At 40.5% G+C, this 18,637-nt stretch overlaps 1 protein-coding gene across 1 annotated transcript in view; it reads right to left on the minus strand.

The window, feature by feature from the left end:
- The window catches only part of LOC117807859 (collagen alpha-1(XXV) chain), a 181,207-nt gene that overhangs the window by 69,468 nt on the left and 93,102 nt on the right, over positions 1 to 18,637 (minus strand). The window contains exons 3-4 of the mRNA XM_034677269.1: positions 10,380 to 10,424; positions 5,640 to 5,647 (exon numbers count right to left, since the gene is read on the minus strand). Coding sequence (XP_034533160.1) covers positions 5,640 to 5,647; positions 10,380 to 10,424 — 53 coding nt within the window. The remainder of the gene's footprint in view (positions 1 to 5,639; positions 5,648 to 10,379; positions 10,425 to 18,637) is intronic.

The raw sequence follows: 18,637 nt of genomic DNA on the forward strand, positions 1-18,637 counted from the left end.
GAGCAGAGCAATGCTAGCTCTTACTGCTGGCATCCCTTCATGAAGCTATACTAAGCTAGGCTAAAAGCTGCCTGTAGCTTCACCATGGATAGTGTAAAACATGAACATAGTCTCAGCGATACCATTAATTAGTTTCTAGAGAGGTGTTAGGAACCCAACAGACAGGGGTTGCTATACTGGTAAGGCAGACTCCAACAAACTTGGAGCATGACTTCTCAAGAAACCGGCAAGAGGTAAATATTGGGTAAACAGCTACAGCTACAATGTAACAGCCATGCCTCTAATTATACCTCGGTTTGAAAAAACTCTTAGCCTTATTATAACAAATTAGTTTACCCCTGTTACAGTGGCTATGAATAAAGAAATGAGGTATGGCCCCTAAAACAGTTTGCATTTTAACATGGGCTCTAACGACTTTTGGAACCAGCTTCAAATGAATACTTTTGCATTTCTGCACTGGCTTCACTTCCCGGAAGTTGCAGCTTGAGCTCAGCAGATAGGATACTTCTTTAACTAGGAAAGAAAGTAAAACTTAATGCACTTTGCTTACAATTAAGTGTCAGAGTTTATGTAAAAAGTATAGCACTTATTCTTTACAACATTTCCAATAAACTCTTTACCCAGTAAAAGTGAAATGTCCCATCTGAATGCACAAATCTTTTCAATTACACCATGTCATAGTGGAAATAGTGGAGAGGAAACTGCCATATGCAACTTCAGACATATGCAGCTAAAAACCTGTAGGCACCATTGGAGGTGAAATGTACTCAGTTTCACACACAAACCTGGAACAAAGTGAAACACATCCAGTAATATATCTATACGCACACCTCCATCTGTTATTTCTGCTAGGGAACCCTCAATCATATTACCAAGAGCCCCAGGGGAACCTTTTTTTTCAAGGCAGGAAACAAATGGAGGACAGGGATGTGAGTAATCAGAGCAGAATGGGCAGGAACGGACGACCACAAGTGGCTGGTGCTCACTGAGGGAATCTGGATGCAGAGGTTAGGCAGGGATAGGAAAACCACACTGGAAAACTGACTTGGGAATGGCATCTGGTTCCCATATCCACAGTGTATCACAATTAGCCGGCATTAAATGACTTTAATGTGTGTATGTGTTGGTGAGTGTGTGTATGAAAAGGGACTGTGAAAAAGTGTGACTTTGTGAGTGGCTGGTTGTCTGTCTGGTGTGTGTTCTGTAGCACTGTATAAAAATGCAAATTAAGCCTTGAGAAGATTATAATTCAGAAACTCAGCAAGAGAAGGTCTCATTATTCCTGAGAATGGGAAACATTTAAACAGCTTTAACCAAATTGTAGACATAAAAAGCCAAACACTGGAGCCAAACATTTTCTTAGCAATACGTAGGCAAATTTCTGACCCGCAAACTTCTTGTCGTGGATATGAAATGTTGAATAAGAGACAATATTCCAATTGGAAAAGTATTTCTTTCACTTCTTCTGTTGAGTCAATTACAACCACATTGTGGCAGCTCAACATTTCTCATCATTTGATGTTATGAGCTGAAGGAAAATTCCTTTCAATCAAAAAGCTGTCAAACTTATTCTCTAACTGTGAGCATTGCACTCATAACTAGCATGCTAATGTAGTGACAGTTAGTTCACCCTGTGAGTAGTCAGCCTGCTCAGCCAGCCAAAGTGCATTATTGACTGCTGTAAATCACCGTGAGTAAACCTCTCTGTCCGAGTGCTTCCTCTCTACATTTGCTGACAGACACGTGCTGCTGATGTTCACAACTTGAGCAGAGCACCGACACCAAAAAGGTCAAACTTTTAATGTTGTCACATCCAATGACAGTCTGCTTCCTAGGGCACTAGTACCCTTATGAGCCAGAAGTAACGCTGTCATTACAGATAGATCCACATGCAGCTCTTTGTGTGTCTGTGCTTTTCATGTGTTCAAACTACTAACAAGCCTATTTCTATTTCTCTCAACATGCAACAAAGCCAAATCTGTAAATTAATTAACACAACATGGGAGCAGGCAGCACCTTCTTAAAAAACAGGCTACAGTTTCTGTGCAGTTAAACTGGCACTTTCTCCACCTCTGCAGGGCAAAAGTGATCAAAGTCCAGCTGGAATATGTTTTATTAACAGGTGTGGAGCTGCGGTGCATAACAGATGAAGGATGAAGGGTTGAGGGCGCCTGAGCTCCTCTGCTTCACCCTGACTTTGCCTCTAATCCCTGTAACTGAGCTGCATAATTCATACGTTGTGACAGATCTTCCTCGACCTGCGTCTCTTGAATCTCGGCGGCGAGGTGGAGACTTCTTGTCAACTACAGAAACAGACGCAGCCAGCTTTATTTACTTCATTTCAAACATGACTGAACTCTTGCAAGGGCTCCCGGGCTGTGCTGTAACTGGCCTGGCTTGTGAATCCAGTGTGGTGTGGAGGCATGCTTAGCGAGCTGGAGCGGGTTTAAAATTTCCACCATTGTATCGTTTTCGAATATTTTGCCTGCCTTCTAACCAGATTTCAAAACAGACGAGCTTCTCTCTCTGTCTGTATAATTTTAATTTACTATGGCATTCAGGCTGTGCTTGAAAAGTACAGTCGGCGTGTGGTGTTGGTGGGTACTCGAGTGCAGCCTCGGGGATGGTGTTTTATGCTTGATTGGTGCTAAATGGAGTGCACACACAGTGGTGGGTGCTTCGGGGTTGATGTTTTGACACGGACCGCCCTTGAGGAGCCACAGAAAGATGAGAAAATAAGATACAAAATGAAAAAGGAAAAGATATTTTGTAACCTCAGCTGTTTGTTCACGGACTTCACTGACCTTTGTGTGGAGTAAAAGCATTTTTCTGGTTTCAGTGGCAAGAGCAGACAAAATATTCTTGTTGTAAAAACCTCTAAGTTAAACATCACCTCCTCTTATATCTTTAACTTGCCTCCCTTAATATTTTTCCAATATGTCTGCAGGACAGGGAAAAGATATCCAGCCAAGCATCACTTGATCTCTGAGCCATATGATGCCATGCAAAACTGACAAGAAGGTGGAGGGAAAAGAAAGGAAATGACAACAAGGTAAATCACTTTTCCATATCAGAACAGTGATCACAAGCAGTAATGGGGATCTTCCCTGATGACTCTTGACTGAGGAGACGTTTTCTTTCCCTGTCTCTGCAACCGCAGGTCTCTGTCCATTCACCAGCAGCTGAGTAACAATAAAGTCACAGAGATCTGTAATGGCTTAAGCAGCGGTTGGTTTGTTTGGCTCAGAGGTCTGTGTACAATTTACGCAGTGTTCACAGAGTTATGGAGGGGAGCTGTTGAATATTCATAGCAACGCGTCTTATGCCATCCCACGGGTGGGCATACCAAATGAAAAAAACACATGCTACTTTTTCTTTATTTTGGCAGTGGATTTTTGTATTTGGTGAGCAGATTTGGTGACTATCGGGTGAGTCATTGTCAGATCATTGCATTTTTTTTGAAGACTTGTCCACATTTAGAAATGCACTCAAGCATCCAGACTTCATCTTTTTTTGAACCGTCCCATAAATTATAGCCTTTTTTTCTGAACAGTTCTGCTTCAGCCTGCTTGTTTTGCCAACAGTAAAACTCAGACCCCTACCAAACATTTACGGCACTTCTGCACCGTGAATGACTTCATCAGAGAGTGATTTGCTGCCCACAAGTGGAGCAACTTTCTGCTTGCGCATTGGATTTATGTCACACCTGATGGAACAATCCTGAAAGTACAGTCATCCCATGCGTATATGTGTCGTCTTTATTTAACACTTTTTGTGCTTTGGTCTGCTCTTCTTTGTCTGATTTTTTTCATCAGATGTAAGCTCTGCTGAGAAAGAGGCTGAGACATGAGACCACCTGCACTTACTTACGTCCCAGAACCCCGGGAGCGAATGCCTGAGAAGGCTCTGAGGATTAACTTACAACTTTTACAGCTCAGTCGGCACACGCTATTATACCTATTCAATCACACATGCCTCTGGACTATAAATAATCTTAACAGAGCCCAAAAATACAGAGCTTGCTTGACCTGGTTATGCTGAGAACTGTCACAAACCCCTGGTGCCTGTGTATGTATGGGTTTGTCTTCATCTTTGGGGGGACTCTGAAGTTTTCCATCTGTGATCACCCGGCAGCCTAATGAGGTGGGATAATCTATTCGGGTGCAAGGAGTTGGCAGAGATGGAGGCTGGTAGCGAGGATATTACAAACCAGACTGCCCAAATGACAGGGAAGAGTCTCTGTATTAGGGCACGGCACGGATCAAGTGATTATTTTAATAATAGAGTTGGTCTGTGAGGTAAAACTGAGATTCCTGGTAACACATTTGTCATAATGGGATGTCTTTTACATTAGCTGGACAGACAGTTTCATACTTTGTGGATATTAACAAATTCACTGCAACACTTTGAGAACATACTAAATGGAACAGCTCCACAATTGGAGAATTTAACTTTTTTTGCTATATCGCTGTCAACTAGCCACATAGCTTAGCTTGGCACACACTGAAAGATGGGTAAAAACTGTAAAAATCATGGATGGACAAACTTAAAGAGCTTAAAACTTTCAGAGCTCCCCCTGTGGACAGTCTATAGTGTCAACATTTTATATGTTAATGGAAGGAAGTTTCCGTTTAATAAGTTATTTGACTTTTAAAAAGTTGATTGACAGCTCTGTTGACAATTGCAGCCTCTGGCAGCATTTTTCACCAGATTAGCAGAGTAGAGGAGGAATGGCATGGTAAAACATAACAGACACTACGTGACAAGAGGCACTGAACTTTTAATAGCCATGAGCGTCTGCTTCGAATCAACACAATAACCTGTTTCGCTTTGGACTGTACCCATCTGATGGACTTTTGAAGTTTGGTTACTAAGTTAAGTGTGTAGTTTGGTTTGTGGAAAGGCCTTAACATCCAACCAACAGCTCCACCCTTGCCACTAAGGTGGTACTTTGGCTTCCTTTTTCACAATGGGTGAAGATGGAGGCGTGACATCCATAATCATACAGTTAATGTGTTTAAGAAAGGCAGGGTCCAGTGATATTTTGTATTTTCTACCATTTACAAAGACAAGACATTGGAAAAGCTTGTAATTGGAAAAAAGAGACCTTCTTTTGAAGGCTCAGAATTTCATTTTTCTTCTGGAAAAATCCGGAAACCTCTCTTGGTTTGTCTACTTCTTAGTGCTATGCTTAAAGCATGGTCAAATAATCTTAAGAAACAAGCCAATTTCAAAAGCCCATGTTTTGTTAAAACAAAAGCTTTTTCAGTGTGTAAAGACGCTTGTTCTTGCAGCCTAGCTAAGCTAAGCTGATCCAAACTAAGCTAAGCAAAGTCATTTTGGGCTCAGTTAAACCAAACTAAGCTAAGCTAATCAGCTTTTGAACTGCTTTTAGGTTGCATTTGCCACCTCTTGAAAGAGCCAGGGTAGCAGCTTCCTCCTGTTTACAGTGAATAAGCTAAGAGGAGCTAGCAAGCTGCTGGTTGTTGCTCCATGTTTTGTAATGTTGTCTTCTTTTTAATGTTCTTTGCCCTGTAAATACATTATAGATGGACTGCTTTATGTAGAGAGTTTAGAATGTCAGAGAGTTTACCTTCCCATGGCTACCACAGTTGAAGATGTGAGGCAGGCATACTTACAGGAGGTCCTGAAAGAAAAAAAGAAAAACAGTTGGTTAGTATGGTTTCAATCTGCCATCAAACGGATTCAAATCATCAATGTTCCATTAAAACCACACATCCCAAATAACGAGAAAATTAGACTCTTGCTGAGACTGAACTTTTAGGGAAGAAAGGTTTTATGACGATGCACATCTTCCATGATGCATTTACTGGCTGTGCGGAAAATGCAGACACACTGCTCAAATATAACTCCAATATCCTCAAAATATATCTACCTTTGGAAAACAAAAAGGAATCGAAAGGACACAAGATTTCTGTCGACTATCAATGGTGTTGGTCCAACAATGACCAGCCTTCCTGATCACATATTAAATTGTAAGTGGCTCTAATTTCACAACTACAAGGGGTTGTGTGCTTGTTAAAAAATACCCCCACGTTTTTGTGAGGTGACACTCGTCTTTTTCCCAATTACTGCTGCTCAAAGCATCGTGTGCCAACACACATCAGGGCCCCTCAGAACCCTGAAAATCATGTAAGGTCTTTAGGTTCTTATTAAAGAGGTACCCAGCTGCTTTAACCCTTAAAAGAAGGGATTATATTTTGCTTTACAAGTCTTATGTCCTTGAACTGTTCTTCTTCAGGACCAGAGGAAAGTGCAAATGACTCCAGCAGCTGGAGTGCTTAAGGAGCCGTGTGTTTGAGGCTCACTGGGCTGCACTTCTGTAGCGTTGTTTTATGGATGGTTGAGTTACAGTAGACCACTTAGCTTTTAATAAACCTGCTCCACTGTGTGTATTTCGACATGTCCCACTGTGTCGAATGGCTCAGCGCGAAGTTTTCAACCAGCAATTACAGGATAGAAATTTGAAACATGCTTCAAACACCTAAAAGCCACCTCAAACGGTATAAGCCTTCAAACTCTTAAATTTGATGGCCGAAGTTAAACCAAAAGCATTTTTACAGGAATATAATCCATGTTAAATTAAATAGTCTGTGACATTTTGTCATTTTGTGAAATAATCAACCCCTTAAGCTTCAGCTTCAGGCTGAGTTTCCCTTTCTGTGCTCACGCTGGCACCTCTGGTCATTTAACTTCAGCAACCCAGACGCATCAGAGGGTATGAAGCTCACTGAACTCTCTGGACCGGCACTATATGTGGTTTGGGATTGCTGAAACGATTGTAAAAGTTTTAATCAAGCTTTTAATCTTGCTTTCTTGCTTATTACCCAACTGTATTAAATTATCGACTCTGATTGGTCAAAACCCCAAAACAGTGATGATTAATACTCAACAACAATTGTGAGGCCAGAAATAACCTGACCACATATGGCAAATCAAACAGATATAAAGGAGTCCAGCACATTTCACATCTGCCTCACTGTGGTGAAACATTCGGACAACTGCAGCAGAGCTGGTGGGGGCAACTTTACGCGACGATGTCTATAAAGTTACTTAAACCATGAACGGCAGTGAAAACGGCAGTGTGGTGTCACTGAAAAGCTCTGAAAAGAGGAAAAGTAGAATGAGGACAGAATCGTCAGCATAAGGATTCCTGCAGAAGTCCTGTTCACCTTATCTCACGTTTCCTTAAATGGAAATGTTTGGTGTAATGTTAGTTGGTTTTGCAATCAGGCTGATACAAATCCACATGGAGGCTTGACCGACCATGAAAATCGAAGGCACTATTTTTTTGAGCTGCATACATAAATCATTGTTATATCAATAAAACAACCTTTGAATAAATTACTGACAGCTTGTTTATATCTTTAGTTGGTAGCTGGCTAATAAGCTGTGTGATGTATAGTGAGCAGGTGGTTATATGGACTAGAATCCCATCAGGGTGAGCAGGACCCAGACCCATGACCATCCGCTCAATATGCATGCTTCCTTACTTAATGATGCAAAAAAGCTGCAATGGGCTCTTAAAGTAGTATGTCCAAAGAAGATTTGGGTATCTACAAAGGGAGCTGCTCTTTTTCATACTTTATGCATGACTTTAAGGCTCCCGTAAGGAACTTTGATGTTGTCCTTCTTTATTTTATACAGCTAACATGTAACTCCAAGTAAACCATGGTGCCAAAAATAAAAAGAAGTATGCTTTTGGTCTTCTCCTCTGACACCTACCAGGAGTCATGGGTGACAGATATATAAAGTAGGCGTTATGTATAAGTATTTCATATTTGTCCTGGTGTTCTCACTCGCTTTTGTAGGTCATATAGAGGCGTCAGTATTCATTTAAGGCTGTTTCATTTCCAGCTGAAAACTCCTCACAGTAGCTTTAAAGTTAAATTGCTTACCAGTGCAGCTTGAGCAACTATTCCTGTTTTTGTGAAGGAGGCTTCGGGAGTAAAAGTACTGATTATTCACATAAGGAAAATATGTGAGGAGCCTTTTAACACTCTTCAGCAGGGACAGCTTGAGAGTGTGGCTTTGACTTGCTACAGAAGCTTCTTCATCCCTAACTGTCATGCCACACTTTCCCCTTTCCATACATTACCAGTATACAAACAGGAGTTCCTGATGAAGTGTCCCATTCATTTTTAATGCAGGGGTAAATATCACCATGTCTTTTTTCCTATTTGTTCTCCCTGTCAGCTGCAGCCCGGTGTGGGCACAAGCTTCCCCTCGCCTTTGAGGATGAGTAAACTGAAAAACACCTCACCATGAGTTTGTAGGAAACTGGCTGTGGCTTAGTTACTTTTGGTTGGAGCGAATCATGAATAAAATATGTGTCCCTTCAACATCCACTGGTGCTGGGAACTTAAAAGAGGGAAATTGGATTGGCAGAAGGCTTACAGTGCAGAATGCAGCACTGCTGCGCCCGTCTTAGACTTTCTCCGTCATATAAATAATGTCTCCTAAATAGTTTTTATCCGGTGGAAGTGAGTGTGACACCAGCCTCCTATAATGCAGCATGGTGCCTTCGTATTTATTACTTCTGAATGCAGCTGTAAGCTTCAAGTAGAATAATGTTTCCACCTTTTATGCTTGCAAACATTTAAAAAAAAAAAAATGTAGCAGAAATAACTCAGCCCAAAAAGCAAGTAATTATGCAGAATCCCTGTTTGAGCACAACATTTTTAATTATGTTCATTGTTCAACGACTTCTTGTATATTGCTTCTGCACAGCCATTTGAAGTTTTTGTGTAAGCTGCAGATAACCAATGAACAAGTAGATGAAAAGCTGTGTGACCACTTATTAACTACATGGCATGACACTGATGAAACAGTCAGTCTAGCAGGTGAGGGACCATTTCAGGTGAAGAAAATCTGAGTCCCAGATGTCTGATATGAAAGCATACTACATCCTGGTTTTGTACAATCATTTGGTTTATTACACAGATGGTACGGCTCGTCATCCCAATTGTTTCCTTTTGTCCTCCCTGAATAGACCACTGTGCCACTCAGGTCCAGACATTGTGACTGGGTATGATTGCTTGTTTCCAATTGCTTTGTCAAGAGGAAGCCATTCACATTAGCTCTGGCTGAGCAGGGACAGAAAAACAAAACTGTCTTTGCACAATGGTGCCATTTGAAGTACACTGGCACGGCGGATGTTCATTGGAAAGTTAAGGGCTGCACAAACGAAATACTGGCGCTGTTTCAGAACTGTAGCCAACCAGAACATTGAACTGTTGTCTATCTGTCATTTCATTTCTCATTTTTCATCTGGCTTTCAACCCATACACTGGATTACTTCAGTGTTATGTACATCAGAAAGGGGGAGGCCTGAAAAACAGAATGCAGCCTCTGCAGGGTGACAAAGGAGCTTGGAAAAATTCTAAAAAAAATTAGGGAAGTAATAGAATCTTTGAGGCAAAAATCTCACCTCAAGTCATTATGTTTGATCCCTGCAACTTTAAAAAAAATCAGTGTGTGGATTGTTTTTTCCTCCCCGCAGAGACAGAGTTTGTTTCTCAGGCTGTGAAACCAAACCGCTCCTTTATTACTCCACCTCACTTCAAACTGGGACCTTGCTTTGCCCTGTCTCTCTAATTTCTTTTTACAAGGGCACTACATTTGTTCCTGTGCTCTGCTGCGCCTGCTCATCGCGGGAACGGCGCCTCGCTCCTGAGCCCATTATCACTTTCACTATCAGGTGAGCAGAGTTTGGATGCAGCTCTCTGCCAAGTGCTGTGATTCAATTTGTGGCGACACTAGGAGTGTCGCTGCACACTAGGAGTGTCGCTGCACACATGTCCTTTTCCTCGAGACTGGAGGCCTGGAGTCATTTGGCCAACATTGTTGAGTCAGCTCAGCAGAGTGGGAAGGGGAGGAGAGTGGAGGCCCTGAATGCATTATGATAACTTGTTGAAGTTTTGGAGGTTCACAAACATACAAATCTGTGTTTACATAGATTATAAAAAGAGGCCTTAGAGAGTTGCTCTTAGCTCCAAAAACTTAGCCCATTATTGTGACCTTCCCAAACTGCACTGTCTCCCGGTTTTGCTGTGAAAATCCTGTGTTTCTATAGCGACTGAAGCTAAAACCGCCAAGGCCACAAATTACACATCTATAACCTATTTTGGCCTCCAAAGATATACAGTGTACTTTTACATGATTGTAAGTGCAGTATGATTTGCTGATGTCTCACTGAATTATTCCTTGAATGTTTTTTGGATTGAGACGCCTGTGATCTTTGGCCACACACACACACACACACACACACACACACACACACACACACACACACACGCCAACGCACACACACACACCCACGCACGCACACAAACAGACAGACAGACAAATGTACATACCAGGTTCTCCATCGCGGCCTCTTCTTCCTCGCTTTCCTGGAGGTCCTTCAAAAAAGAAGAATATAATGGATGTCAGTCAGTAATTAGATTGTCTTTCTGTTTGTAGAAGTTACATATTGTCCGCGTTTTCCCACGGTCAAACAAGCCAGAAGCAGGATGGCAAGAAGACACTGCTACATATTGCTTTTGAACTACAATGAACTATGATCTGATTCAGGAACAACCTCCGTCAGACAAATCATTTGAGAAACATTTCTGTCACACTTGGTTTCATGCAGTTTTCTTGTTGCTGCGAGCTACCTGACCAGCCACCTAAGCTAATGTTACTCTTAAAAAGGGTAAAAGGTCAATGTCAGAGTTTCGTAGACTGCAGACACTGAGCAGAAATAATAACTGAACTTCAGTATAACTTCAAAACCATGGACTGGTACACTCTGATCTTTAACATTAAGATCAGTTCAGATCGGTGAATATTTATGCCCCTGATATTTAGACGTCAGCTGAGGTGGAAAAGGGAAGCACACAGTCTGCTTCATGCTGACATCCTGCTTGTTTTCCTTTTTTTTCACAGTTTTTTCTTTCAGCACGGATGCCCTGGTTTTTAATTTGTTTATCTAGACAGTGTTTTCCTGTTTGCCACATTCCTGTCAACACTATCAGTCTGCTAAAGCTCAGCTGGAGGAGTAAAAAACAATTACACGCTTTGCCAAGTTTAACATGTCGAGAGCAGACGGGGTCGTTTTGTAAACAGGTAGTCCTCCGTTTGGAAATTGGTAACATCTCTCCCAGAATGACCTGTTCCTCCCAGCAATACTTGCAGTATTTTCCCTGAGGTTGAAAGCTGTGGACTAAATTGCAGGTATTTTGTTTGCTTTCCACACAAAAAATGTGTGTGCATTTACAAGTTAGTCAAAGGGCAAGGTTGGAAATTAAAAGTTCTCTTCTGGTCGCACAGTAGTACATGCAAATGCTCCACATTTGAGGTGGGCTTGTCAGCAGGCAGTGGAATGAATAATATCTAGGAGGGAAAATTGCTCTTTCCACTAAAAATTAAAGGAGCTGTCAGGATAGAAAAGATTGAAAGTCCCTGTAACCAAGAGGAACAATCTCCCTGTCTGGTTCTGCATCACAGAAAATATCCAGATTCAATTTCAGGCAGTAACAATGCAGTGAAGAGTTATTATGTAAATCATTTTGAGAAGTCTTTTGACCCCGATACCGCCAAAGAGGAGCACTCTGTCTTCATGTTACAGGTTCTGCATAATTACAGTGTTGTAATAGGGTTGGGGAAGTTTCTGAACAGACTGAACAGTTGACATTAATTGCATGGGTGTCAAAAGTTTCTCAAAACAATGACTTTGTGACACTGGGCTTTTTTCAGCAGCATAAAACAGGACTCTAAATGCAAAACAGCCACAGTAATGTCTAATCTAGATACCCTGATCTGACCTCTGACCTTGAGCCTGTCCATAAAAAAGTCTGTTTTTGATCTCAGAGTAAGAGGAATAAAACTTTAAAATGAAAAACAAGAAGAGCAATGCCTTTTATGCAGTGTTTGGGTGATTTAGGACACTCCAGATGTGTTCCTGGGGTGCAAAATGAAGGATTATGTTGCACAACTCTTAGTCTGATCCCTAGTCCTCAATTTGATCCCACTGTTTGGCTCCATTTCAGCCTCAAACTCTGCTCCTTCTTGGATGTTCTCCAGGATAATGTCAGCCGCTGCCAGCGAAAGGTCCAGGCACAGTTTAAAGTATGTAACCACAGGTGGAGTTTGACTTTCACTTTACTACGGTTCACATCAACCCTGCTCTCTCCATAGGTTTGTTTTTTAAAGCTTTAAAGGAAACAGAAGGGGGTTTACTGCACTTGGCAGTCGCTTCATTATTGCTCACTTTGAAATGACACTTGACACCTCTGAGAGGAATATTTTTGTGCATTGATACGACAACCTTCTGATTTTGGTGGTAGATTTTCTGACAGCTGCTGAGAAAACACAACCCACATGGGAGTTGGTGGTCCAGACAAAATAGCCCAACATTATTTTCAGATATCACCATGATTCACAACATTCATAACAATATTTTTCATTCTGATCATAGTGTGTAAAAAGAGACTCCCTTACAACCCAAATGTACCCAAAAGGTTAAAAACTTCTTATAAGGTATGCCAATAAAAACGCTCTAACATTTCTGTTAATGAAACACAAATGAAAGAATAACTTAACAAAGTCTACCAGAGCCAGTTCAACAGGTTTTCAAAGCTTTGATGTGTTCATACAAATTAGAACAAAAAAGTGATAACGCATTGTAAGAACTCCTGTCAGAATGAAATCAATACGAGGCAAACTTCGAAGTGCTGAGAGATCCTAAGTTGCTTGTCAAGGGAAACATCAGTCTAGCTGAAAAACATTGTATTGGCCTGCTATTTTCACACAGCACCCCAAGTATGGTCATGGAACAGCGGCTGCAGAAAAAAATTGTGGCAGAGAGCTCATGATGAGGGTCAGCGGCTATGAACAATCCGTTGAAACCTTTTCAACCTTTTCAACAGCTCTTGAGACGAACAGTGAAATAAATCAAAGTGAACTTGATGTTCATTCAAGTGTGTGGTCAGAGAAAGCTTATGGTCAGACATAGAAAAACAGGTCCTGGAGTGTTGTGTATTTTGTTTTACACTTCCATTTTTGGTGGCCTTTGTGTTTTTTAAAATGTTAGAGGCAGAAATCAAGATAGAAAAAACAGGCATTAGCTTCACTTTTCATGGTCCCCGCTGGATGAATCCATATGACTCTGGTGATTGTGTTGTTAACTGTCCTGAATTTCACAATATCTGCATGGCAAAATTCTCACATGGCAGATCTAAACTCTGCATTAAATACTAAAAAGTTCACATTAGCATGCTAACCATGTATTGTATAAGCAATAGTTGTAGCCACTGTGTTGTTACATTTCGGTTGGTTGTCACCATTTTGGCCTCCTGATGCAAGAAGAGATCATGTTTAGACAAGAGTATGGTGCTGGAGCTGATCAAAGGGGATGGCAAACTCAGAGTCATCAAAGACAAGCTACAGCTTTGGCTAACATATTATCTTACTAATGAGCTAGTTAATCACTGTGTTTCTCAGAGTGTGAGATCATTTTTCCTGGTGGTTACTAATGTAATTGGTTTACAAAGTTCAGACAGCTTGTGTGACCAAGTGACTTGCCACCAAATTTCAAGATAGAGAGACACGCAGGTGAATTACACATACAAGTAAGCTAAAATCACTGACTTTTTAGTTATTATATTATTTTAATAACCAGCAACGTGGTCTTAGTACATGTTAATATGAAGACTATAGTTTATTATGTTAATAGCTCCAAGTTATAAGCACAAAGCTTTCAAGTCTGATTATTTATTTGTTTTTTGACTTTTTCAGAAATAGTAAAACAACATGAGCTTTTTTTCACAATCCCACAGAAGGTTTATGTCCATCATCCTGATGGTAGTAGCCATTTGTAAGCCATTTGGCAGAAATGATCCAATATAACTGGAAGTATTGGGAAACCGGCTGTTTTAAGCCATGTCTGTATTGATTCTGAATACTTCTGCTCAAGTTGTTCATCACACTGTTATGCATTCCTGACATAATAAACTTCTTGTTTATACTTCATGCATTTTATCACTACCCATTATTCATAAAATATTGATGGGCCCTGAACAGCAGACAGAACTGCACCTCTGCTCTGTTTCTTTTTTTCCACCAAACCAATCAGTTACAAGTGGACCAGCCCCTGCCTTACTTATTAACAATACCCCCATTGTTTCAGAGCTTGATATACATAATCAGAGCACTCAATGTTTCTCTCACTAAGTAATGCAGCTACTCCTCAGAATAAAAGTTGGGCCAAAAATAGCAAACTGGGTACCAGCTCCAACCTCCAAAGTAAATCTAGTTTGAAGGGAACTGGCTTCAGACTTTCAGAAAACACAAATGCACCTTTTCTAGGTGAATGGAGTCAGATGTAATCTGAGGAAGATCCATTATCTCACAGCTTATTTTATCCTTATTCAGAATGTCAGTCGAAGGGTAAAACCCACATTTGGTTTTGATTGTCAGATAGAAGCTGTTTTTGTCTGTGCAAATTATATTTGATAATCAGTAAAACAGGACAGATTTATTTGCCTAATGTTTCTTAGTTGTGATAATAAAGTGGGGATAACTTTTTGTGTATTTTACAGGACTACAATACACCCTGTAATAAATCAAAATATGACATTCCTTATAGAAATCATGGAAACCATCTTCTCCACTCTAATGAGAGACCATTGGCTTATTAGTGCACAGTTCAACAGCCAGCATCCATGATGGTATGGAGATGCAAATGTTTCCATGGCATGGGTATCTCACACCTCTGGGAAAGCTGTCAGGGTCTGGTTTTTTTGTGTGTGTTTTGCCCTCCCTCCTGATCCTTTTTTCTTTCTCCCTCAGCAGGTACATGCAGAGGGGCGGGGCCGATCTCCACGGGAGCGAGGCTCACAAGACACACCTGCCTCTCATCCCGCAATCAGCCCGGCTTCTTAAGCCTGCTCCAAATTCTCCTCAGTGCCAGAAGGCTATCGCCCATGCTTGTGTCTCGTGTGTCCTCGCTCCCGTAAAGATCTTCTGTATTAGTATTGTGCTCAGCGTTGTTTCTCTAGTTTTTGTTTGTAGTAAGTTTTTTCCCTCCTGGACACCCTTAGTTAGTTTTTGACCTTTTGTTCTCATTTCCCGTCAAGGTGATTTTCTGTTTGTTATCTTTTTGGAAAATAAACATTTTTGTTCGACTCGGCATCTGGGTTCTGGCTCTCCTTTACACAGCCGTAACAAAAGCACTATTAATGCTGAACTTCTACGGCGAAGACCTTACAAATTTCAGCAGTAACAAACCACATTCTGCATGTAATACAACAGAATGGCTCTGGAGTAGAATAGTCCAGGTGCTAAACTGGCCTGCCTGCAGCCCTGCTTAACTTGTCCTACAACAACAGAGACCCCAAACTGTTGAGCAGCTGAAATTCTGTAGCAGGTAAGAATTAAACAACATTTCACTTTCAAAACTCAAAAAAACTGGTCCCCTCTGGTCCCAAATGTTTACATGCAACACAATGGTTAACATGACCCTGTCCTAACTTTTAAAGGGTTTACATGGTTCGCAAAACATCAAATTCAATCTTGATTAAAATTTCACACAGCATCCCAACTTTTATAGAATTGGGGTTGTACAATGGTTGTAGATGTAGGCATGCGGTCCATATTTATACACAGCTAATGGTCTGTATCAGGGACTCAAATTAAACTTGAAATGATATATTTTGAAAAAAGCTGAACTTTCCTGTTTAACTAAAAATTTCCTGTGTTTAATCCTAAAACTATTTCCTGTCTGTCTCGCTTAATTATAAATAAGCAACCTTTTTCATGGACACAAAAAGCTTCACATGCTGACCTTACTGTTTATGTACTCTATGACTCATAAAACTACAATGTCCAGCATGAATGTTCAGGAGTATTTTTACAGTGGCACTTTGCTGCCAATGCCAGTGTTTTTGGATGCTGCCATCAAATTACTTTGGTTGTGTTTCGTTTGGTTATGTTAAATTTAAAAACAAGTGTAGAGGGGACCTTTGAATTATCCTGTTCTGAGTCTGCAGCCATTTTGGAGACGTCCTAAACGACCATTCATCTTTTGTATACTGTTGTATAAATAGATTAAGATTTCCATTTCCTGTTTCAAATAATTGATGGTTTAGCAAGGATTTGTTGTAATCTTCAGGCCATTTTAGTGATTTCAAACATCCTCTTTGTGCTTAGTTTCATCATTGTCTGTCAATATCAGATTCACTCATCGAGCATGCAACATAAACAGCTTTGTGGGCCATCTGAAGGTACTCCCAAATCAAAAGTTGAACATTTCAGTCAACCGAATTCCAAATGCCAGAGTATCTCAAAAAATCAGATTACCAATGCCTTTTGCAAGTTTTCCAAGGATTTAGGAAGATTTAGTCAAAACAGACTTTATTATAGCTCATTTAATCCTACAACATGGATGGATGAGTTTATTAAACCTGGCAACACTGTGGTATCCAGGTCATCGGAACTAAAGCTGCACAAAAGCTGCACAAAAGCTGGCTTTCTGCTGTTCAATCATTTGTTACTCTACGAGTACATTTCTGTGGAAACATCTGGCAAAGATGACAAAGATTTTGATCCAAGACTCGTCTTACTATGCATGACAATGAATAAATCAATACATGAAATGCTAATTCATGGAACAGTGGGTCCACTGTCCAAAGGAAAAAAATGGAAATGAACCACAATTTTATGATCATCGTCATCTGTGAATGTCTCTGCTCTCTTGATCTTCAACGGGATGTGTATTGTTGTCAAAATATAAATTGCAAAATCTGAGAAAGCTCAGAAATATGTGAACTGCGTGAAGAGAATCAAGTAGAGAAAAAGTGCTCCAAGTCTGCAATTTTACTTCTCTCAAACAGCTGCAGAGTTTACAGTAAAACCTGACTGACAAGCATGAGGATTACTTATACATGCTAATATTCAGATCTCCCAACGTTGACGTCCGGTGGTTCAAAATTGTTTTTGTGAGAGGTTCTCCAAGAGTCGTGTCAAGATTTGACTCCAGTTTCCCAAACTTAACAACACCGACAAACAGTCGAGCCCTTTTCCATTAAATGATACCACCTGGCTTGGTTTGGCTTGATCCACCTTTGGTAACAGGTACTTTCTCAGTTTTTGTTTCCCACTGTAGATACAACACCCCAGTGACGGAGGGGTTTGTAAAGAGAGGATATCGATGGCATGGTTTTATTGGATGCTAGAATCTTTTTAGTAATTAAAATTAAGTGAGGTCTCTTTAATTGTAGTTTTGATACAGTGGCAGACAATGGCCTGCAAATAACTTCCAAAAGACATGCAACATTCCGAAACAAACACCATAGAAATGCACAGCAAATGTAAAAAAGTGTGCTGCAAAAAGCAAAGACACCTGAATTAACAGCAAAAGTACTTCAAATATATTGACTTGAGTTAGCTATGAATCTCAGTTAGTTGTGCAGCTAGCTGTACTATCAGCTGTCTCTTTACCTTGTGTCAGGCTCTAAGTAGGATTTGCAGCATTTTTTTGTTGTAGATGATTTCTAGTTTTGTTTGTTTTGATTTTGCATTGTTGATATAGTTGCAGCACATTTGCTCCTACTTCAGTTGTTTTGGATTTTCGCAGTGCATTTTCGCTGTTGTGTTTGCTGTAGAGTTACGTATGCGTTTTTCAAGTTGCAAGGTTATAGCACTGGCAGCACACTTCTTGTAATGGAGATCATTCAGGCTGTTGCAGACTGGCTGCCCTTATAAGCCACCACACTTTGGTGTTTCAAAATGGCAGGTCAATGTCAAATGCCATGTGTCATGCAAGTTACATTAATCATGACAATTTCTTCTGACCAACCAGTTGTCTGTACAGTTCTGTAAGTATCAGTTATCTTGCTTAAAACCCCAATCAAAGTGATGCCAGAAAGGAAATAGTACTAACCATAACTCTTGTCTATTCACCATGTCCATATAGGCCAAACATTGGTATCATGCTGTACTGCTCTGTTGCACTATAAATCTAGGATGCTTCCAGGTTGTTTGAATGGAAATTTAAAATCCAACTAACCAACGATTCAAAAGGTCAAAAAACTGTCAAAAAATGTGCACATTCATTCAACACAGCTAAACACAGGAAAATAGTCTGCTGGTAAATTATGTCAAATTGTTTGCTGAATGTGGCTAACATTAGCTGAGCTAGCACCACCAGCCTTCCATCCTTCTTTCAGAGTGATGTCCACATGCTTGTGCTGGTTACTCCTTGCTCGGGGCAAGTGGTCATATGCCAGTGTGACCAAACACAACCTACACACTACTATATCTCCATTCCTTCATCAGAACACTGTCAAATTGACTACAAGATGCCATCTGTCATCTATGCTCAGTGGACTAAATGTTCACAGCCCTAGTGCAAATTGCATGAACAAAGGGAAGTGATCCGCAATTTAAAATAGCAATGGGTTGAATATCTGGAGAGGGCCATATTTTAAGGTAAAAAAAGACTCCATATTTCAAGAAAAGGGAAAAAATGGCATCAAAACAACTTCTAGCTAACACGGCTATTAGCTTGGGAAGTGTTCCATGTAGTACTTTCGCCGGATGATAGCTTATCAGTTGTGAAATATTTACTTCAGTT

The sequence above is a fragment of the Notolabrus celidotus genome, chromosome 23 (genome assembly GCF_009762535.1).
Source record: "Notolabrus celidotus isolate fNotCel1 chromosome 23, fNotCel1.pri, whole genome shotgun sequence".
In the NCBI taxonomy this organism is placed as follows: Eukaryota; Metazoa; Chordata; class Actinopteri; order Labriformes; family Labridae; genus Notolabrus; species Notolabrus celidotus.